This window comes from Melopsittacus undulatus, chromosome 5 (genome assembly GCF_012275295.1).
Source record: "Melopsittacus undulatus isolate bMelUnd1 chromosome 5, bMelUnd1.mat.Z, whole genome shotgun sequence".
Lineage (NCBI taxonomy): Eukaryota > Metazoa > Chordata > Aves > Psittaciformes > Psittaculidae > Melopsittacus > Melopsittacus undulatus.
The window spans coordinates 47,439,565-47,463,313 of record NC_047531.1 but is presented as its reverse complement, the minus strand read 5'-3'; the positions used below and the strand labels follow the sequence as shown (position 1 = coordinate 47,463,313).

The 23,749-nt window shown below is 42.7% G+C and overlaps 1 protein-coding gene across 1 annotated transcript in view; it reads left to right on the top strand.

Annotated features, from left to right (window-relative positions):
- Window positions 1-23,749, top strand: part of SYN3 (synapsin III) — a 194,647-nt gene that overhangs the window by 142,012 nt on the left and 28,886 nt on the right. Inside the window, exon 7 of the mRNA XM_005150414.2 lies at window positions 21,646-21,708. Within this exon, the coding sequence (XP_005150471.1) occupies window positions 21,646-21,708 (63 nt within the window). The remainder of the gene's footprint in view (window positions 1-21,645; window positions 21,709-23,749) is intronic.

Below are 23,749 nucleotides of genomic sequence, written 5' to 3'. Positions count from 1 at the left end.
GAGGCACTCAGAGTGGAATATTCCAGCCTTGAATAGTCACTGGAAAGGAAATTTGTCAAAAGGTAAACCAGTGTGTTGTAAGTTGTAGGCAGCCTGAATATCACCACTCCTCTGACAATGCTGCAGTGTTACAAACCACTGTGATTGGCCCAGAGACATGATAGCATGTCTGCATGGAAATGGAACCAACTCACAGGAGATGTTGTTAAACATATGTATCATTCAAAGTGTGTGTGTATATACATATATATATACATAGTGCGGTCTGCTGGAAACAACAAATAGTAACTGCATCCATAAAGTCACTAACAGAAACACTTGTGATCTTAATAATAATAATAACAACAACAACATGCCTGAGTATGAAACATTCTGCATAAATGGTGCAAGCCCAGGACTGCTTTCAAGTATGCAGTTAGACAGACTAATATATATTAGCCTAGCATAAAGCTGGGCTGAGTGATAGGAAACATATGTTTCTTGGTACTTGTGGTTGCACAATGGTATAAAAAGAGTCCTGACATTCTATAGGTCTCTGGACAATTCTGCTATTGATGTGTTGTGAGTCACTGCAAACAGACCATCGTATGTTTCTGAATCACTTCCTGCTCGAGGGGTTCCTCCACTTCTTCCAGAGATTGTATACCGGGGAAGAATTCAGTGGGCTAAAACCCTGGAGACCCATTCTAAATACTTTCCCTTTCCCTTCCTTTCTGTGTAGCTGAATGACTCAGAGAGGGGATGACACCTTGAACCGCTGTCCCTATTCCCTTATTGGGATGGGATAACCCTATGGGAACTCCAGAAGGAAATTTAATTATATGATTTATTTTAAGGACATCCCTTTAGTTTTGTTTTGATTTAATTTTTGCTGTTGGCATTTTGAGGTTTATAGGGTTTGGGTCAGGGAAGGGGTTTGGAAGTTAGAAGCTATGCTCTGATAAAATAAAGAATGTTTCAGCTATTTTCAATACATTTGCTTTGTCTCTCTGCCCCAAAAGTGCTAAGGCCCAGACCACAGAAATGGTCAGTAGATATGTAAGTATGTCTGAGGCCTAATAAACTTTACAATTATTAATGCTTGTAACTAGCTGCAGTGAGATTCCTAGGATGTTCACAGGTGCTTCTGTTAGATCTGTGCTGTTGATCTGGTGGTATTCTGATAACACAAGAGACTGCAATCCTAGCAGAAGATAGCAGTTAGACCATTACAAAATGAAAAGTCCTGTGTGCTTTGGAATTTCCCAATAGTACTGCTCTACATAAAAAGTAATGTCAATAGACCTTTTTAATGTATTTTCCCGGAGAAAAACATCTGTGTTTAAGAGAAATTAAGTATTCTCCTACTATTTAAAATGCTCCTGCTTTCATTTGACATTTCCACTAGAAAAAGCTGTCTTGATATGTTTTTCACAAAAAAAAAAGATAAGCCATTGTGAATTGCAGAAACCTTGCATTTCAAGTACTTTTTGGTTTGTTTTTCCCAAGCTATACTGGACTGATACATGATCTTTTGGCAAATCTGTATTGTGATGAAAGTACAATCAGTTTCTGAGTAATTGCAAAATTATTTTGACTTCAAGAGATGCTTATCCTGAATGCCAGCTGATGCAGTACTTTCTCACTTAACAGCAGTAAACAATATACTTGAATGAGCTGTGCCTCCTGTTCAGAAATCATTTAGAGCGATCATATCTGAAGGAGGTGTGCTTCACTGGAGCCTGATTTCTTCCTGTCCATCAATGTATAACATGGGCCTGTGATTAAGGTAGCTGCTGCCTCTTGCTTTTAGAAAGCCCCTTAAATGTACAGTTCTCCACATGCATCTTTGCCAGCAAAATGTAATATAGAACGCCAGATACACACGTACAGTTACAGCACACTAACATTGTCTGTTTCTGTACCCTGTATGTAACACTACAGGGTACAGCAGCATTGCATGGACCTTCCCAAGATCCCCATCAGTACAAAAACACCAGCAAGGTTACTGATGGGCACTTCTGAGTTTGTTATTTCTATTGCCATAATCTAGGATCCAGCTGCCTCGGCCAGCTCCAATCATCCACTGCCTGAGATCTTCCTGAGCAAAATAACTGGCCTTGTGATCTTCATCTCTCTGTCACTTCCAAATCTGGAGAAGTTGCCTATGTTTTTAGAGACTAAATGTCCATTTGTTACAACCTCGTGAATTCAAGACTGCCATTTCAGATCTCACTACTTTTTGCAACTGTAAGAGTGGATGTGGATGGTTCCAGGACCTTAGTTCTTAAAGATTTGGTTTATGCTGTCTGTTCCTTTGTATATGTGTCTCCCTTTGGTGTCATCAGTATCTAACACTGTAGGCACTCTTACTTCTTCAGATTTTTGCTGAAAGAAACTTTTTGTAGCTGGCAAACAACTCCTATTCTGTACACTCCTGTAATTTAACAATGCCAAACGCAGGTCTCAGTTAACCTCCTCAGTCTTTTCAGTGGGTGGTTTCTTATTTTGTTATTGCTTTCTACCAACCTGTTGTACTGAGTGCAAATTTGGACTGGTAATAAAATGTCTCGTACTGTATTCACCACAGACTGCTTAAACTCAGATCCACTAAACTGCAGTTTAGTGTGTTAACCATTAAACTGTGTTAGCCATTAGCTATGTCAGACAGCTAGAGCTAGCAAAAACGGAGGCGATCACCTTTATGACTGTCTAATAAGGCTGCCTCTGAAATAAATACCTCATTTCTCCAACATAAGGAAATCAGCTGACCAACTGTTCCCATACCATGGGAGTTTTCACTTGACTGGCCTGTACTTTCGGTATATGTGACAAGCCTTAACAGGTTCTCTTTCCCTTGGAAGATATCCTCAAACCCTTTTTCAACTGTTTTGATCTTCTGCCTCTTTGGTGAGTTACCTCCTTAATGAGATGAAAGGAGTGGCATGTTTTTATTCATGGATAATTTTTTTCCCTTGGTGTGATTATAAACTGTACTGCTTCCAATTTGCTAATTTTCCATGAGTTTAGTCACAACCCTAACAGGAATTAGCTCGCTACAGTAAGTCCTGAGCTTCACCTAGTTACGGTCAATTGCCTATGGTTTTGCTTTCAATGCTCATTCCTGGCAACACTTCAGCTTGCATCAACATCTATGTTGAAGGCACAGGCATTTCATTTGCTTTCAGGATGATAGTGCTTTAATCCTCTGCAGCACTGCTCACAGGTCTCATGAAAAGTCATCTGAGGACATGGTGCTATTGTCCTCTTTGTCCATGCTGGAGAATCTCTTGGAAAGTGATAGAAATTACTGTGGTTCCTGAAGGTTTTTCCAAATACCAGCCATTGTCTCACTTGTGGTGTTTGCAGATCTGTGTGCTACTTTATGGGGACACTCAGTATACCATTCTGCTGCCACTGTCCTGCCTTGTAACAGCCTACATCCTCTGTTGCATGATAGCGCTGACTTATGGAGGTTTTAGTCTGAATTAGGTAACTTCCTTTGGCTGACATATTATCCTCCAATAGATTTTGACGGCTGTTTCTTGGGTTCCAGGCATGTTTGCTCTCTTCCTAGAGGCTCAGCTCCTCAAAATCAAGAAGCTTGGCTCTTCAATCTCCTAACAGCCCCTAATTTCGCTGAATTTTTGCCTGGTTATTGTACTGTTTAATGGCATATGGTTCACATGTTTCATTTTTATGTGAAAGCCAGTATTCTTCAAATTCCTGTGATACAGCATCCTGGTGAGCCTCAGATGTCAGGCTTAATTCAAAACTATTAGAAGCATCCAGTACTTCAGCATCAGCTATTATCAAAAATAAAGCCACCTCCAACTGGTGTAGAAGCATTAAACTGAAGAGTCCTTTTGCATGATTTCCCACAGAGGCCCACATTCTAGCAGTGGAGGTCAGAAAAGACACAGAGCATCCACACTTCCATAAATCACCACAGATTACTGTCCAGCACCTTAGAGCAAACCGGTTTCCTTCTTTTCCTTGGACCCCCCTATCTGTTGGCAGACAACAAAGCCCTGCTCAAACTGTCTCCAATTACTCTCCATACTCCCAGAGAGCACCAGCTCCTGTGAAGTGAGGATTTCAGTGACTACATACTTCCAGTCAGAGCATTTTCTTGTGTTTTTTTAACTGTGGACACCACGGTGTTGCTCAGAATCAATTTAATTCAAGGGCTAAGATTCACCTAACGAAATGTAGACATGTATTCTATAGGTGGATATTTTGTAGGTGTGTAAATTTGACCTGGTCACCAGCAGCAGTGTTTGTCATCAGTGGGGAGAAATACAGGCATTACTGGGGAATAGCTATTCTCAGCCTGAGGTATGTGTCTGGACAAATCAGGCTCTGAAACCTCCAGTTTCTCTCCACTGATTTTAAGGTTTGTCCAGACTGGCCGCTGCAGATGTAAAAGTGAGATTCACAGGAGTCTAATGTTAGGTGAGAAGTATCTCACTGAAAGAGTGTGACAGAGGTCTGCTTTATTCAGTCTCTTATTGCCAACTCTTCAGCAGCAAGCAACATAAACCTGGGCACAGGAATGGAATCTATCTAGACCTTATGAAGGTCTTCAAGCTTTGATCATGGAAGAAAAGTAGTTTCTCCTGGAAAAGGATGCAGTGGCTGGAAGGATGCAGCCGCCAGATTCCAGTTTGCTAAGTTTCATCAAATACTGCATCAAATACTGCCATTTTCCTCAGAGACAAAAAAAAGGCACAAAGTTGCCCAGTGAAAAACAAAGCAGGGTTTGTGTCATACTGGTAGCAATGTCACAGGAAGAGAGTGTTGTGCCTTTTCAGCTCTGTAGACAAAAAAAGGGTCTGCCAAATTTTCTAGTTTTACTTTAACTGTGGGAAAAGAGATGCAGAAGAGACCCCAAGATAGTAAAGGCTGATCTACATACAAAGCATGCACTGGGCAAACCCGCAGTTGTTCACTGTGTGCTCAGGGCTGACCAGGAGATACATAATCCATCTAGCATAGCACAGAGCTCCAGCTGATATATTCTCATCCGCAGAGATAGTTGCCCCAGGGATGGTGATGTTACTGTGATCTGGGAGGGGTGTAGCGTGCAGACATGAGGCTGAGCTTGCATCATGCATTGCCAAGAGTGGTTACCACAAAAGCTGTTGCCTTTTGACCTTCCCTGTGAGTCTGTGCTGACCAGAGATACATGGCCCTTGGCTGGTAAGCAGGCCTCGCAAAATAATCTCTTGTTTGCCTGTAAACACCATCCCCATTGATCAGTTTCCAGCTGGCTTATATTGATTTAGTTTAATTCAATACAAGTGTTTTGCATGTAGAAAAGGCCCCAACAATGTTCCCATGAGGTCTAAATCAGTTCCTCTGTCTCTCTTTCTCTTTAAATCCTATTGTCACTCATATGTAGCTTTCCTATGCTCAGTACATGCCTATTCCTGGGGGGAGCAACTGCCAGGGGCTTAATTTTAGGGAGGAATGCTCACCCTGCTCTCTGGGAATGAAGCCTGGTGTAGCCAACTTCAAAGACTACACAGATTTGTTGTTGAGCTCAGAAGACATCTTCCCCTTTACTGGGATTTGCTATTGTATCTCTTTTGCTCACATCTTCCCTTTCAGGGCATGAGAGGCCTCAGGTGCTTTCCAGACTCCTTCCATCTTTGGATCCTTTCAAATGCACTTAGTGCTTCACCTCTTGCACTGAACATCACTGAGCTGACTGAGAATACAGTGGATTTGATGGGATCTGTGCTTAAATAATCTGTCATTTGGTTCTTCTGTTTACACAGAGCCCTGGCACTCAGGCAGCACAGACCTAAAAGAAGGGTTATTTTTAATTCCAATAAGCACACAAGGAGAGAGTTCTTTGCCTTCTCCCTTCACTTCACATCACAATTTTAATCCTAACGAAGGACTTCACACCAAAGATAATAAAGGGATGAACTATTTTTCCTGTGTGTCTGTTGTTTTTTCTGACAGACATATGTGTTTGTTTAATTTTAGGTTATAAAATGCAATTATCATGTTCTCTGAAGTACACATGTAAAATTAAAAACATGTTGAGTCAACTTGTTGCTTAATTTATGTTAATTAAACTATTCAATGGGAAGAATGTTCCTGGTTAGGTTGCTTCAGTGGGATCTGAAATTTATTCTTGGCTCTGCCACAGATTCCTGTTTGATTCATGGCAAGTCACTTAATCTCCCAGTTTTTCAGTTCTTCATTCCCAAAATGAAGATGATTCTCCTTCATCTTGTCTGCTTTGACTGTAAAGGCTTGAAGCAGGGTACATGTTGCACACCACTCAGCACAGTATATTCTAAATTTAATTCATAATTGTACATATTGATTAAGTCATTTTGTCTCCAAGAAAAAAACACCACTGCAAGTTCTTCCCACTGCATGGGTTTGCAAACAAATATACTTTCCACCACACCCAGACAGGCAGAAAGTCAGAGGTCTGCCAGATCATACTCAAAATTGAGTCTTCATCAATGGGAATCTGCTGATCTTGGGTTTCCTAACCCTAGGCTTTTATTCTGGAAGTTGAGAAGTTACCTTCAAGAAGAGCTCAGCTCTTTCATTATATTCTTAAACTTCACCTAGGCTAAGGAGTGTGTGAAATCTCATCAGGATTTTGACTACAGATCACATCCAGGCCTGTGGGTTAGGTAAGACAAAAACTCCGGCTTGAGCACACTTGGCCAGCACACCTGGGAAAACTCAATGTCATGTGAATGGCTGAAGGACGTACTTCACTGTGATGGCTCCTCACATCTCTGTCTGCAAAATAATCAGTCTCAAAATAGGCTACACCCTACTAACAGGATCTATCCCTGATTAACCAGGTAACTACTTAGCAGCAGTGATGATTTTCTATTGCAACTTGACGTAGATTCATTTCTGCTGACCATCTTCCCATTACACCCGCACATGTCTGCTTTCCTGTTTATTCACCAGCCGTGTTTGCTTGGATGTTTGCCTTATGGTTTTGTACAGTGCCCAGAACACTGAAGACCTCAGCTCAAGCTGGCAGCCCTGGAGGAGCAGACACCAGAGGAGATAACCTCTGTTTTCAGTCAGTGCTGGCTATAACTGAATCATGTTCTTAAACTGATCAGCTTTACTAAACCCTAGATCTAAGCCCTTATTTCTTTATATCTGGGATATCAGGCTATGTTTGCCTTAAAGAGGGTGAGAGGGAGCTAATGCATTGTGGGATTACACTGTTACTTTATTACCTGACAGCACTCAGCCAGAGTGCTTTTTCAAAGACATCTATGGTCAAAGGCCTGTACCAAAGACCACAGTATGCGTGGGGCTTCCTTCCTTCTTGCCCCACAGCAGTGTGAAGGCTAGGTCAACCCTACAGCTTTCCTACATGCACAAAGTCCCAATGTAGGCACACTTCTACTATCCTACAACTCCTTTCTTCACTTGGCATGCATCTTACCATCATTTGCAAATGCAAATGAGACACATTTAACACGAGGTTCACTATATGAGCTCAGGCTGTCATGTCACAGAATAGTCCCAGCCTAGCACTGCTGCCAAAACACACATGAGTTTCAGGGCTCATACTCCAAATGGACTTCAGCTAAATTATACTCTTTCCACAGCCAACCTGGCAGTAGGGTCATCTCCCAAGCATGACCCAAAGGACCAAAATAGCCGTTCTCCAGTGGCTTGTCTGATCATGTTCACGGAGAGGTATTGGCCAGAATAGCAATAGCAGTGAGCTTTCTGAATGTCATCTGGAGTCAGTAAAAACCCCACTCATTATAAAAATTTCGTGCACAGTTTATGTCTGCCCTTCTCATTGCTGGATATATTTGCCCAACAATACTGTAGGCTGCATGATGCAACTCACCCTGCTCATGAGCAACATAATCGTGCAATAGACTTTTCTGGCTATCCCTTGGGAGAAAAGTTGTGGCCACCAGCTAACACTCCTGAGACAGATCAGACTAATGAGCCTGAAACAGAGGTCACTGAAGTTCAGAGCTGGTTCACTTTGCACCTGAGTATTTAATTCTTCACGTCTCTGGTTCCCATCAATGAGCTATAAGCAAAGGAAAGCAGTAGGAACCAAGGATAAGAGTGTTCTTGGGTGTCTGCCTCCCATAACACTCACATTGAATTAAAACATATAGCCTCTGCTTCACCCCATTTAGCCAGCTCACTTGCTATTCACACCTATCCCATATAGACATTTCCGTTTTCATTTCTTCTGCCTGATTCACTGAAAAATTCTTCCTCCCTCTTTCCTTAAACTCAGTGGCTTGTTTCTGTTGAAGTTAAAAGTCAGATGTTAACTTAGACGGTGATTAATACCTTGAAAAGGTCAGCTTTGAATCTCACTGCCAAGTTCACCCACCTCTCTGGGCAACTCCTTATACCTCTTCTCTTCCCTTCATAACATATCTGCAGTTGAAAATAATTAAAACCAATATACTACTTTACATCTTGAATGCACGTTAGTTGTAATCTCGCTTTTGGGTGTTGGGAAATGTTTTGAGCCTGGGCTTGGAGGAGAAGGACCTTTTTAATCCACTTCTCACACAGACTGCTTGCACTCTGAAAATCTGCTCTCTGACTGTCTGTCTAGTGCTGTGTATCACCAAATCACCTCTCCAAGCAGCCTGGTGGATCTGAAGAAGTGAATTCAATCCAATTATTGTCACTGTTGGTGAGGTCACAGAAGGATCACAGCAAATATTACAAACAAACTAAAGAGTCCTCATTCTCCTCACTCCCAAGCCAGGGCAGTCTTTGTAAGCTTGGACAAATAATCTCACCACTTTGAAGATTAAAGCTGGGTTTGTCACTTACTGCACAGCTCAGCTTGTCACAGTTCTGTCTGGGCTTCTGTATGTGCAGTGTCACCAAAGAAGCAGCTCTGCTGTGCATCAACGGATGCAAAGTAACCCTTTTGATAGGTAATATTTACGGAATTTGATCTTGGAGCCTCTTGCATGGAGAAATACATTAGAAGCAAGTACATTTCGCCTGTGAGTGTTTTTGTTTTCCTGTTCCTTTTGAAGTAAAGGAGGAAATGTGGGAACTATTTCTAAATTACCCATGCAGCAGAGTGACAGAAGAAACCCAGAAACAGATAAAGACCAACAGCTGGAACACATTGTGGTACGAGGAAGCAATTAGTCTATGGTTTAAAAGAATGAAATCACATATAAAAATTATTTGGGTCCCCTAGTATTACTTTGGCAAACTGGAAACTTTGGGGCAAAGGAGACCCATGGTCCCAGGCCAGCGCTGGTGTGGTAGGGAGTTGTGCCACCCGAGGGGAAAGAGTTCCAGCCTTTCCTTAATGGTCTCATATGAGAGCTTGCAGATGTGGGAGAAGAGAGGGAGGAAGGGGTCAGTCACTTCCCTGCTCTCTGAGCTTTCCCAGCACTGCTCCAAGTTCCCAGAAGAGCTTGCTTTTCCCTGCTCGGGGGATGCCCTGAAGTAGCCTTTGGTCCATCTGCCTCTGGGAGCTTGCATCATAAACTGGGTGACTGCAGCCTCTCAGCTGCTCTCCTACTTTTTGTCAACCTCAGCTTCGGGCACAAAAGGCCGTCCTCATAGGATTGCTTAAAAGTTACATCATCAAGCAATAAACTAGTGAAAATACCTCAGGGTGAGAGAGGAATTTGAGATAAATGCTATTTACTAGACATTGCAACAGAAACCATAGCCTCATCAGAATGAATGAGCTAACTCCCATCACCTTCAGTGCAGCCAGGCCTTCAGTCTTTACGTGTGGGATGCCATGCTGCTATAGTGATGAGTTCAGGATAGCTTTCTTTTCATGAAGTCAGACAGATGGATTGAAGGTTGTAATCAAATTTCCGGCTTCAGTTACAGTTTTACCATCCAAAGCCTCAATTTATTCAGCAGTCATAGTAATAGTGGGATTTGTTTCAGGAGGGACCCCATTTTCCACTCCTAGTTTCTGCGAGCTGGTTAATCCTTTCATGGGGCAGGGTACGTATATCATGCCTCATAAAATCCCTATATGAGGATTTAGGAAGAAAGGATGGGATTTGTCATAAGTACTCCACGAGCGTGTCTTCACAGCAGGCACAGAGATAGCCAACCAGATGGCTTCACCCCATTAACTTCTCACAGGTGGAGGCAAAGGTCCAAAAATACACAGCAGTCAGATCCATGTGTGCTAATCTCCCTCTCCCTCCCTAGAAAGGTCTGGGAACAGAAACACGCAAGCTGTCCCTGCAAAAGCCATTTTGTCCAGCTCTACATTTCACAGCTCCAAACCCGTGAGCCTGCATCAAGATGTGCTTTGTGAGCCTATTAGACCATAGGATCCCCATGCAATGTCCCTGTCCCACCATGCAGTGGACATGTCAGCCCCAGTCCCACTGAGGTTATGGAAAAATCCACTGCATACAAAGGGTCATAGCAGCATTTGTGCTATTGGGATCTCTTCCCACCAAGGACTAGTACTAGCCCTGTGTGGTGCAGGATCAGTTTAAAATAACTTCACTTTGAGTGCGCCATGGAAATCCCCTGCCAGTCACCCTCCTCACGTGCTTTTTGTTCTGAGAATCAACAGGCCTCAAAGAGCAGCCTCAGAAGAGGCCACATCTGTACAGAGTTTGCTTTCATCCCCACAAGGGTTCCCAAACAATGCCAGTGCCAGCCGGAGGTTTGCTGAATGGTATGAGAACCAAAGGCTTTCTTTGCTTTCTGTTCATCCATTAAAACCTTGTGAGTCAAAATTAAGAGGACAGGAGTGGGAGCATTTGGAGGCTGTGGTTTCTCACAAATGCCTAAAGCTAAGGACTAATGAGAAAGTTTAAAAAGAAAAAAAAAAAAAAGGAAAAGTCTGCAACCCATCACCACAGCAATGGCACAATTAGAGACAAATCCAGTGTGCGCTGCTTTACATTTATGATGCAGACAAACTAATTTAGCTAATTAGGGCTGTCTACAAAGCACATATGAAATAGTACTCTGTCCTGAAGTCCAGTATCAGAGATTCCTGCTACTGAAGCCCACAAGTGTAGAGACACGCAGCCTGGACACCTGCTACTGTCTGAGCAAGGAATTAGCTGAGCCACCTCTGCATGGCAAGTGTTGAACATTTTCTTCATTGTCCACCCACAACTCATGTGTGAAACCCCATCAGCTGAGAAGCCTGCAAGAAGTGTAAACAAAACTCTCTTTGAGTTCAGAGTTTAAGAAACAAAGCCAAGAAAAAGTGAAAAGCTCAGTTGGCTTCTCCTGCTTGAGGCTAGGTTTTATCTCACAGGTGTTGAGTAGCCCTAAGCAGGGTAAGGTGTGATTTAGCTTCTTTGAGAGGGCAAACATTTTGTCTTTGTCAGTGCAAAAACTTCCGTTGTTGTTGTTTGAAAGGAGCTCCTACTTCGCTGAAGTTTGCTCTATATATTTTGATAGCAACTCTTAGTGCAGCACAGAAACCCTGAGCTTCTAGAGAAGTTCAGCTGCTGCGTTTCTGAAGTGTGGGCACTATCTCCAGGTTAAATCCTAGACCCCTCTAAAAGACTTCAGCAACCAATTTTGGGAAGTAACTTAATGGCATAAAGTCTGATAGGAAGAAAAGAAGTAGAGTTATTAAGGAAACAAGTACCTGTCTTCATAGACTAGTTTCAGACTTTGCCTCTGAGCGAGCCCGGTGCTCATGCAGCAATGGAACAACAATGCGTTGGGTGACACCTAGATAGCATAGGCAACTGATGCCTCCACTTCTCTTGCCTCACCCTCTGTGCCCAATACTGCCTCCAGCCAGAGTGCCAAGCTTGAGCTCCCCTGTGAACCCAATGCCCTTCTTTCGGGCATATGCCCATTTGCCTCCATATGGGTTTCTGCCCATATTCTAAAATCCTACCTGGATCCCATGACAGCCTCAGTAATGTGCCTGGGAAAGAAACAAATACCTTCCTCTACTGGGTGTGGACCAGCTCACTCACATTTGTCTCATTTATCCCAGAGAATTGGAGATATTGCCTCACAGATGAAATCAGCTCAGGTCTCCACCTCTTTTTACAGTAAAGGGTGAACCCTTTCTCTCTAGACAAAACAGAAGGAGTGGGCTCACAGAGACCACAGCATCCTTTGCTCCTCCAGGCTTGCCCAAGCGAAAGAAGAGGGTCTATGTGTTACTCCAAAAGGAATTTCTCTGCTTCCTGCCGCTTGCCATTCCTGGCCGCTGCAGCCCACATACGATACATCAGTGTGTATGCTCAGCAGGGAAAAAATGCCACTGACCGAGGTGGTGGTTGAGAGATGAAAAAGGCTGATCCACACAGTGGTTTCTTCTGTCTTCCTCTAAATGTGTTCACTTCAGGAGGCCCTTTCTTATTAGAGCCGGAACAGATGTAAACAGAAACCAATCCCTGCTGAAAATAACCCTGCTTATGTCCTTTGTGGAGCCTGCTTGACTCTCCTGCTGGGTTTGACCCCTAATAACAAACTATGTTGTTACTAGTTGAAGTTTTCATATAGGATAGTTGCACAGGACACCCAATGTACACATTTCTTCCACTTCATTGGAAGCTTGAATGGCTTTAGCAAACAGGTGGAGCAGGATTGCGTCTTATCTCATGGAATAAGCCACAAGAGGGAGACAGATACCCATGTGGTGCCACTGGGGGCTCGTGCCCTTAATGCTTGGGTAGGAAAAGGTTTTCTGAGCTCTTGAGAGCTTTCAAGGTTTCAGATTCTTTCTCTAACCTAAAGTAAAATTCTCAAAAAGCCTCAAGAATGAAGCGTGGAGAAATAAAATACATGTCAGGAAAACTTCCCCTTTGCAGTTTGAAGGTGTTTAATTTCCTTTTTGGATTAAAAAAGAGGAGATAATTGTCGCTCATTCACAGACTCATTGAAACATGACACTTTCAGCTTTCAAAATATGAAGTCTTTGGAACCTCATTTTCTTCCCCAAGTAACTGCTGAATTCAGCAAGATGGTGAAATAGAGCCCTTCCTACAGTTTTTGGCTCCTACCAAGAACATGTAATTTGGAAGTTCCTAAGAAATCTCAAAAGACACAGAGCTAATCCAATCATAGGATACAATTGCTGCCTTTCATGTCCTCAGTCTCTTTGACAGGGGTCAAAAATTAGTCTGGAAACACACAGAAGATTTTTATCTGGAGAAAGAAACTAAAAACTGAAGCACAAAAATGAGGATATAAGAAAAAAAACAAGGCTCATACTTGGCCCCCACCTGCTCCAGCTGCATACAAAAAATGCCAAAACAACTTCAGGGTTCAGAAGAGCTGCTGCCAGCCTTCAGCTCCATGTGCAGCCTATGGAGGAGGTAGGTCCATGGAGCAGCGCTTTGGAGACACTCCCCACATTTATGTCCCAGAGCACAAAAAGTAGGGTATGTGTATCTCACTGACAGGCCACATTAGTGAAATATTTGCATTCCTGCATGAGCCCAAGGACTCAAAATGCTGAAAATAAGATCTGCCTGTAAAACAGGACAAACTGAGCCCACAGCATAAACATTTCTCAGGTGAGGTAATACCTTACTTTTCAAGTCAGTGGACAAAAGAAATGCAGTGGAAGTGTCTGTGGCGGTAGGTGAAGAATACACCTACTGTGAATTCAGTCTGAAAAAAACAGTCAGTAGAAATTATTGTAAGGGAATAGTGTGACGTATGGCTGCATGTGGCAGTCCACCCATCTCTACAACTGAAATAAAACACTAACGTGTTCACACATGTTCACACACTAACTAAGATCACACACTAACTAAGATCACACAAACATGGGGCATAATATGAAACTACTCTTCTGCTCAACCCTGTTATGACTGTCTGAGGCTACATTAACAGCAGCAAAGCATACAGTGCCAATTCTCTGGCAAATATGGCACAGAGCAATCCCAGCTGTGCTATCAAACACTTAGCTTCTGGACTGCCCTATAAGGTACAGCTGCAGACTTATGCTGGTTTCCATATTGTGTTTTGGAATAGTTTAGGAGAAGGCTATTTGAATTGTGCTAGAATATGCCAGAGATCAATCTAACAGTTTAATAGGATATTCAACTCAGGGCTGTTTTCCTTGCTATGTCATTGCTCTGTTTACTAGTATAAATGTAGCCTGAGATGCCAGCTGCAAGGTGACACTTCCCATATTCCCCCTACTTCTTTATGTCCAAAGTTCCTTATGCTCTGGAGCATTAATCAAGATTACTAGCTGTGCTTTTAAAAAAGGTATAAAAATAAAACATAGATCTTTCAAAAAAGTCCTACTGTGACTGCCTGGTTCTCTGTGCTACTATTTCTATAGCACTGCGTGCTGAAGAGTAACAAGAAGGAAGGAGATAGTGACCCATTGCCCATCAGCTTTTGGGTGCCCAAGGGTATTTCAAATGTTCCAGTGGTCCATGGTATCCTGTTCCCTGTACCAGGCAACATCCATGGCTCATTGCTTGTTGACCTCTTCCTGCCAGCATCTGACAAGGCAATGTCAGCCAAGGCTGCTCAGGGCCATTGGCACAATTACAGTACATGAGACAATAAGACATCAGACACATTTCTCAATGAATGTACTAATAAGCCCAGAGCCCACTTCTCATTTTACAGTGACTGTACCACTCTCAAACGTGCTACAGAAGGTTGTGAAATCACGACCAAGCCCTTGGAGTCGTGCGTGAATCTCTCCCAAGCTTTGCAGTCAGGCACACAGCTTCACTTTGTGTAAAAGCTGGGGTGAAAACAGTATTCGCTTTGCCCTTTGGAGACAGGAAAGCACCTGCAGCAGACTGCATGGTGAGGTTAGAGACCAGCAGTAACAGGGGAATGATCAGCTTCCATGAGATCTAATTAGTCCTGTGGTGCCTGTTTCTGAAGGTTGTTTTCCACTGTGAAGTTCAGGGAAGTTCTGTTCCCTCCAAAGAAACCCAAGCTGCTCATTTTGAAACCAGTGGGAATTCAGTTTGCCCAAAAAAGGGACAGGGATGCTTTGAGAGTGAAGAGAGAGCTCTGTCGGCCAGCATCTTGTGAGTATTACGGGTTCTTGGAAGAAAGATTGCTTTGGCAATCCAGCATAACTCCATAAAGCATTTTTCCCCTTCTGTCTCCATCCTGTATCTTCTACCACAGCTTAGGCACTTCAGTTTTTCAAAGGTAACCCATCAAAAGAAAATTTCTAGAGTTCCACACCCTGTCAACAACTGTTGTTCACCGTCTTTGTGATGTGTTTACATGAGGAAATGAATTTTTAAACTAGAGAAAAAGACAGCAAAAAGTACCTAATCCATAGCAGGAGAAGAAACTCAAGAATTTCCTCTTCTCTTCCACTGCACCCTGCAAAAATATGTTTAAACCATTTTCAGTGCCTCATTCCTGGCAGTGTTCAAGGCCAGATAGGATGGGGCTTTTGAGCATCTTGATGTAGTGGAAGGTGTCCGTGCCCATGGCAAGGGGAGGAACTGGATGAGCTTTACGCTCCCTTCCAGACCAAACCATTCTATGATTCAACATAAGAAGTTGGGAGAATGTATTCATCCTCCCAACAAACAAGAAGAGACAACAGGTTTCCCTGAAGGCAACACTGCAAAATACTGGCTAAGCAAACACCCTGCATGGAGAAATTGAACATTTCTATGTACTCATAGCAACCCTAAAAAAAACTTGCCTATATTTTAAGGTGTGGTGATGGGGATTTATTGACCAAGACTGCTAGATATGTGTGTGAATACAACCAGGTGCACAGGCATACACACACACACTATATTATTTACTTTTTTGCTGACCATCTGGTTGTCTGGATAAGTTCATAGAATTCTCACACTTGAAACTCCAAGGGAATGTGAGTAATATCAAATGCTCACACTCTTATCCTCCAAATGCGGAGAAGGACTTCTAGGAACCCAAAAGCATCCTGTCTCAAATAAAGGAGAAGTCAAGTAACATTAGAAGTGGAATTAAAGACAAGTTCCATTTTGTGCTTAACCCTTTTCACTCACTTCCATGACCTGTTCTAACCACAGCAAGTGTTAGGAGCCCTGGAACATTGGTTTGTGGTTTGTTTAATCAGGGATGTGGGGACTAAGTCATATTGTTGTTGGGTTTCCTTTTTTGTGTGTGTGTTGTGCTTTTGAAAAGCAATGATGGAACCAAAGGATATTTTTTCACCACCCTGAAGGATCTTCGCACCCTAAGGCACTGCTGACATCATCTAGTAGCACAATTGATTTATGCCATATCTGCATTTAGTTATTCACTATGTTCATTCCTATCTGAAGCTGGAGGTCTCAGTGTTAAAAGAAATGAAAAGTCCAGCCATCTAAAGCATCTTAAATCTTACCCTTTGCTTTGCTCTCATTTCTGGTCCTCCCATTGCTCTCACAGATAACCAGACCTGCAGCAGTGAGGTCTCCTTCAAAGTACTGAATGTTTCTCTCCCCTCAAAACCTTGAACAAATCAGCAGCCTCATTCTTGCCTCTTCTTTATGCCACCTCTAGAGCTTGCTTGCTTGCTAAAAGTTTGGTCTCTGCTCTCACAGTGCTTTGCATAAAGTGTGTTATCTTATTCCCATTTTATATTACAAGCTTTACTTGCAGACTACTAAAACTACCATGGACTAAATCATCCACCTCATCTTGAGCACTGATTTCATCACCCAGCTCAATAAAGCTCTGTAAAACTTAACTCATCCTAAAATTATATGCTGTTTTCCCTTTTGCTGGAAGGAGCACTGTTGTGCTCCAGCTGATATCCCATCTATCAGTCACTGTACTGCTTCAGGTCCTACTTTGTACAATGCTGCCTTGATCCAGCTGTTACTGAACTCCTCCTGTCACAAGTATCCCATCATTTTTCTCATCATAACACCTATATACTTCTTCCTTCAGAGACCCTTGAGAATACCTAGTCCTTCTCAGGATTTATTTCATCTGAGCATAGGCCCTCTTTCCCCAGCTAATGATGTTTTCTTCATTGTGCTATAATTATAATACAGTCATGAATGTGTTTTAAATGTGTGTTTTACAGTTGTGTGTGTTTTAAAGGAATCCATATCACTTGTCTTTAATAGAGAAGAGATGTTAATTTGTATTATTTGACATGTTCTCCCATCATTGCTCATTGTATTTCTGATCTGGTAAACAGCAGAGGGGAGGGACTTGTCTGTCATAGTCATTGGCTACCGTAAACCTCCATGGGGCTACAGTATTAATCCACTGAGTGATCCATGCTGCATGCAGTTGTTCATTACATAAACTCATGAGTAACTAAGCGAGCAGTAGGGAGTGCTACTTCTCCTCTGTATTTCACTATACAGCTCTGACTTTGCCACGCCTGGCAAGGCTGGCATGCAAGCGGTGTTGATCTTCAGCTCAGATTTTCAGGAAGATAGTTCCATAAACACAATGACATCATGTCATGACATCATTACTTTCCTGTAGGTTTGAATCACCTTGCTTGCTTTTACAGGAAATTAGATATATTCACTGCTCCTCCAGCTTGACATCAGGGAAGTGCCACACACAATTGCTTTCAACATTTAGCTCTCAAATGCATGAACAATATTCCCATAATCCATTAAATACCCACCCAGAACAGACTTTGTCATCATAAAACTACAGGCAGCTAAATAAACAGAAAGGTCAGTTTTAGACTATAAAAGCTTGAAAAAACCACAGTATTACTTCTGGGGAAAGGATAAACCAAAAATTACAGTGTGTTGTGCTATGGGGGCTTCTGTCCTTATTGAAAACACCAGGTAATACAGTAATGGTGCCAAGAGACTAAAGTTTTAATGTCTCCATCTCGACAGGTCCTTCCTAATATTATACATGATGTCATTGCACCATGGACTATTCATTTTAGCATTGACTGGCAAGGCTTTGCAGAAGAAAGAATTACACTGGAAATTGGAAGTACACAGTATGAGATGAGATAGATAATGTGAACAAATGCACAAAACTAAACACGTCAGAAGGAAATCAAAAGAGACATTCTGCATTGTTTATGGACTACAGGACAGTACACAAAACTAGAGACCTTAGATCTTGAGGGCCTCAGTGAAATAAAAGAGTGGAAAGCAATGTATTTACAGGACAAATCAGGTTTCATCTAAGATTCCTCCTTTCAGATCAATTTAGATCCAACACTTCTACTGCTCCACCAGCAATAAATACAGAAACTATTCATGTATTTACAAGAAGTATTGAAAACCTCAGTATATGTTGGAATGAAGAGGCAGAGGGTAAAGGGGAAAGTGTCATAGTTTACAGCCATGTGTTTTCAAATAAAGGCTAATGCATGCATACCGGCACTCACTTTTACACACCAGTGCCAAAATACTGATGAACTGCAAAGTGATCTTTGCAGTGACACTTCACACAAAGCAGAGCCCTTAAAATCAGGGGCTAAAATGATATACTTTGGGCCACCAGTGTTGTAAGCTGGAAATAACTTCATGACTCTCCCTTCACTCCTACCAAAGATGGCTTTGCTGAGTTCCAAATTCAGGATTCAGACTCCTGCTTGACTCTGAACAGGCATCTTCATACACCAAGTTCTAGACACATATGTAAACTTTGCCATCTGAAGGCTTTTGTGTGACAACATCTGGAAATACATTTACGGGATGTTAATTCAAAGGGATGAGTTATGCATATGAACTAACACCCTGAGTTTGGTCACCGAGCTAGCTGCAGTGCTACAGTCCCACCCCAAAAACTGCAGACATCATCTATACCAGACTGTCAACAGTTCATGCACACTTTAAAAGCATCAAAATGTTTTTCACCATTTTCCAAGAAAATACTGCCCTTAGAACACATAAACAAACACATAGAAAAATACATACGCATTTCTTTGCATAATTTCAGCAAAAACATGCTTTTCTTATTAAATTCTGGTGCTATCCTTTCATTATAAGTATCTTCTTTTCCAGTAAATCTGTAACTAAGTATGTGTAAATACTCATCTCAGGGGTCTACCCCTGTGGTGGCGGTGGCCATCCCCAGAACTTCTCACTATGTATCTGTGTGAATTGCCTCATAGTCGCGTGTATGATACATTCTCCCTTCTTTTGGCTCCCCTATCCACCTGGTTGCTTGCCAAGTATGCTGGCTGGCTATCTGTTAGCAACAGAAATGGGACTTGAGTCCCAACAAGACCCCAGTGGAAACTGGAAGTATTCACACTGACTACAGTGGACTTCAGCTGGCTTCCACCACTTCAGCAAGGGCTTTCCAGCTCCATTAGTGGGTCACTGTGGACTGTGGTTGCTTTAGTCCTATGGGCTGTTGAGAGCTTTCGATTCCACTTAACTTCAGCACAGAGTAAGGTCACTCCATTGTCACTAGATAAACCCATTATAAAATGCAGCTAAGTGTATGCTCTGGCACCAGCTGGTCACCCTTACGTGGGACAAGACCATGCCTTACAAGAAAGCTGAGCTCACATCTCCAAGAAGCAGAGAGAAAGGGAGAGGTTTGAATGGAGAGAGCTATCACTACTGGTGGTTTATTTAAGGCTAGCAGTAAACTTGGGTTGTTTATTGTATCCCAGCTTTCTTTGCATGTGCACAGGAAAACAGATGCTTCCCACTCCCAATACCCATGCTTGAGCCATGCTCCCTCAGCAAACCCACAGGTAGGGTACACAAATGCGGCAGAAAAGACGCTGCTTCCTGCCTCTGGCTGCTCTGAGCTACTGATAGGACATTATCTATCCCGCACACTTCTTTGGCCTCCCTGGCAGGGTATCAGGCCAGCTCACAGCATGCACTTTGCTTTTCCTGTGCAGTAAGAACAGCTGCAGCCTCTGCTCACAAACAGGGAACAGAGGCCAGGGCTTGCCAGCGCTTTGGCTCTAACAGTGTGCATGGGGCACGGATGACAGTGCTGGGAAGCAAGCCAGGTCTCGCAGAGCCTGAGCAGCTGGGTACCCTAACTGCTAGGTTACCTTTTGTCTTCCAGCATTAAAGGCCTGGCATGGTCCATCCATAGCCCTGTCTTCAGTGAGCCTCAGGTGCAGTCCTACACTCATTCATTTATGTCAGCTGCAAATTAACTTTCAGGCTCTTACAATGCATTAAAGAGGCAAACAGGAAATAGAGCACAAACTCACATGTCTGGACATATGCTTAACCATGGGCTTCAAGATGGGAACCTATCAGAGTCATATGCTGGAAGGTGCTGGTCCCTGCCTGTGCCAGGACCATGATTTATTGCAGCTGTGGCCATTCTGTGGTCTGAAGAGGATCTTCCAACTTTCTGCTTGAAGAAGGTCCTTACAAGGGACACAGATTGTTGAAGAGCATGATGCACTCCCTGCTCTGCTCTCCTGTGACATTCCTTTACATAAGCAGCTGAAGAGCAAAACATATCCGTGCTCATTGCTAATTTTGTTATTTATAGTGAGCTGCCACAGACGGAGACTGCAGCACCATTCTATCTTCAGGACGTAGCGCCTGCCTGTCCATACAGACAATTGGTAATTAGCACAAGAACAATTTGTTTATTCATTCTTAAACTTAAATAAATAGGACAGCCATTTATCTGTCAAAATTCAACTCCCTCCCATTGCCAGATCTCCATGTTAACTGCTTAATGAACAGAGCTCATTGCTTCAGGCATTTAAGTAAAGACAAAAGTATCTTCTGAAAGAATTTCCATTAAAGAAAATGAATACGCAATAACAAGTAACAGGTTACACACTGAAGGGATAGCACTAAGATCACAAGAATCACGAAAGCAGGACAAGGTGAAGATCACAGTAATGTCAAGCAGAGGCACAGAAATGCACTAACCTGTATGTAGGTGAGGTATGGTGTATATGTTACCCTGGTTACTCCTGGCTAATTTCTATCAGTCCAGCCACCTGGCTCTCTTCTCCAAGTAAATCCTTGTGTGAGCATGAAATAGAAGACAGAGAAGACACTTGCAGTTCTCAAAGTAAAATCCCACATGTGCACTAAGATGCACTTGCGTGGCTTGGATGGCAGGACCCTGCCCACTGTAAACACCACACAAGCCAAGGAGAAGACATGACATATTTTTCCCTATTCTTATTGCTGATTCCAACACTTTTCTGTTTTCCTTTATTCCCTATACCAACCCCTGAAGTTAGAGAAGAGAGGAAGAGGCTTTATGAATAGATGGACTTCGTGAGTTACATCCAAGGGTTGGCCCCTGTTCCTTCTCTCCTGGCCCCCACCACTGCTGATGGGAGGGGAAAGGGAGCTGCTGAAGGACTGCTCATACTCACGTTAAAGGTCAAAGTAGTCTATGGAAAAGTAAAAACAGCAAACCCTTGTCTTTCTCACAGTTCAGATATTCTCAGCATCTGAAAACATTCACTGACTCACACTTACATGTGCAGCTTCTTTTACATGCATATGGGTATACACATCCATATGTACAGTGTGGCAAAAGCACTGGGAAAAAATAAGGTTTTAGAGGTTACTGCTATCAGGCAGAAAAGGTAGGTGAGATTTGAGGAATTCTGCTTGGCCTCCATTTTCAATCATATGGGTCCAGCGATCCATGTTAGCTATTTACTTACTGTGCTACCACTTGGACAATCGTTATTTGACCATTTTATTCTCCCACCAGAATACAAGAATGGGATAAAAGCTACTAAATAAAAGTAAATTATTTCAAATACAGTGGCTGGAATGAAATAACTAATGAGAAGCTCCTTCTTTTGTCTTTCAGCTCACAACTCCAAACTTCCCTGTGGTGGTCAAGCTGGGACATGCTCATGCTGGAATGGGAAAGGTAAGTTACAGAAAAAACACTTTTAGCTCAGGAAAGAGCTATATACATGGCACAGCATTCCTGTGATCGTACATATGTGTGGACAGCCAGAGAAGGGGTTAAAACTCCCTGCAGCCTATCTGGGTTGCACTGGCTGTTCCTGTGGGAGAAAAGGCCTTTTTCTGCTGTCACGCACTTGGAGACAGGCAGTGGTATTGGGTTGGAGGCTCTCTGGCATGCGGGAAGGGGGGTTGTGAAGAGTGGGGGAAAAGCTGGCTGGGCTGAAGTCATTAGGCTCGTCTTTTACATATTTTCTTCTCTCCTGAAAGTGGTAATGCTGTTTATTCAAGCACCTGTAATGTGCAGCTACACCCCATAGCTCTCACAATGAGGAGCAGTGGTCTTTTTGAGAGCATTATGATGACCTGATTCAATAAAATGGGAACCCTTCAGTTATTTTTTTCCTCCTTGCAAGGAAGAACAAGACCTTACAAAGCAGAATGGCTGGTTGCCTGCCAAGGAATCCTGAAAAACATTTCACTCCCCAGAAGGACCTGTTTGTTTTTCCCAGGCTCTCTGGGATCTTTATTCCCCCAGTGAATTAACAGCCCCTGTTTCTTGGGGTGACTGGGCTCCCCTTTCAGTGAGGCATCGCCAGCACATTCCTGCTGCACTTTAGCCTCCACTGTCTTGTATGTACCTTGTAAAAAAGCATCCCCTATCTGCCTAAAACTTGGTTTGTTCACAAGTAGGAAATTCTGACTTATCATCTCTGAATCCAAATGGGAGGTTCATGAACCTTGTACCCCTGTCACAGTGCTTCCCTAGAGCAGACAGACCTTCCTCCAGCCTCACACTTCACCTGGAAATTATATATAGGTACACCAAACTTAAACTTGGTCCAGCTTGTTTACTTGTGCTCTGGAAATAGGAGCTCATTCTGGTTTCCTGGATTGCAGGGGAAGCTCTCATAATCTTTCTTGCTTTGGTGACAGTGTTCCCCTGTCTGGATGGTAACTGCTGGAGAGGAAGTGGGCTCAGAACCCTGGGCCAGTAGTGAAGTTGACTTTCAGCATCAAAGAACAAACATTTAAATAAGCAGGAAATGTTTGTTAAAATATGGTACTGTGTGTGTTAAACAGACAGAAGTGTCATTGAATTAGAGTACATGGAGACAGCCTAGAGCTGCTTGTAAAGTGAGCCACTGAACATGTCCCTAGGAAGGATTTCATTAGCAAAATCCTAGCTGGAACACCAGGAGGAAGAAACCTCTTGCTGAGGAATGGTTTCAAGTTCCTTGAGATCCTGCAGTCCTGGATCTCTCTGCTCTGTAGTTTGACCTGTAATGTGGGTAGGGTTTCATGTGTCTCTCTTGTGCATAAAGGACCCTCAGTGACTACAGAAGTAAGTGCAGAATCAGAGAAAAGTACCCCAATCTGAACAGTATTTACAGACAAAACACTCAGCAGAATATTTACCTATTGTCTTCTGCACCAGACACCAGAACTTCTTCCACCTCTCACTTTCCCTCTTACTTCATTCTTTAGTAATGTTGGGTTTTGCTGTCACAAGTTATAAGAGGAAAGCCTTTCTATTCAAACTTTGGGCATAGTTGTACGCAAAGGTACAAAGGGGGTACGTAGGAAGTAATTCCAGATGAAGATAGGCTGACATCCAGCATCTTAGAAGAAAGTATTGGTCTGAGGCCAAGTTTACTTTTGTCCATTATGAAATTAAGAACTACAAGCAAAGTCTGATGTGGATTTGGGCACAGAGTTTCAACATTGCTCTGTTTGGTAGATGAGGAAGGAATGGGAAGTAAGTTTTGTTGACCTTATGGTTTTAGTTTGGGCCCTTCTCCAGCCACGAGCAGCCTAAAGGAAAGTTGAAACTGATTAAATTAGTCTTCTTGAAGTCTCACTGCATTTCCTTGCAGAGAGCAAATAGGAGAAGAGAGAAAGTGAAAATAAAATAATGAACAAGTGTGTTGGTTTAAAAGACAAGTTACAGGAATTTGTTTCATGTTGGTTTTAAGACAATAGGGTTCAAGCCCAAGTGGAAC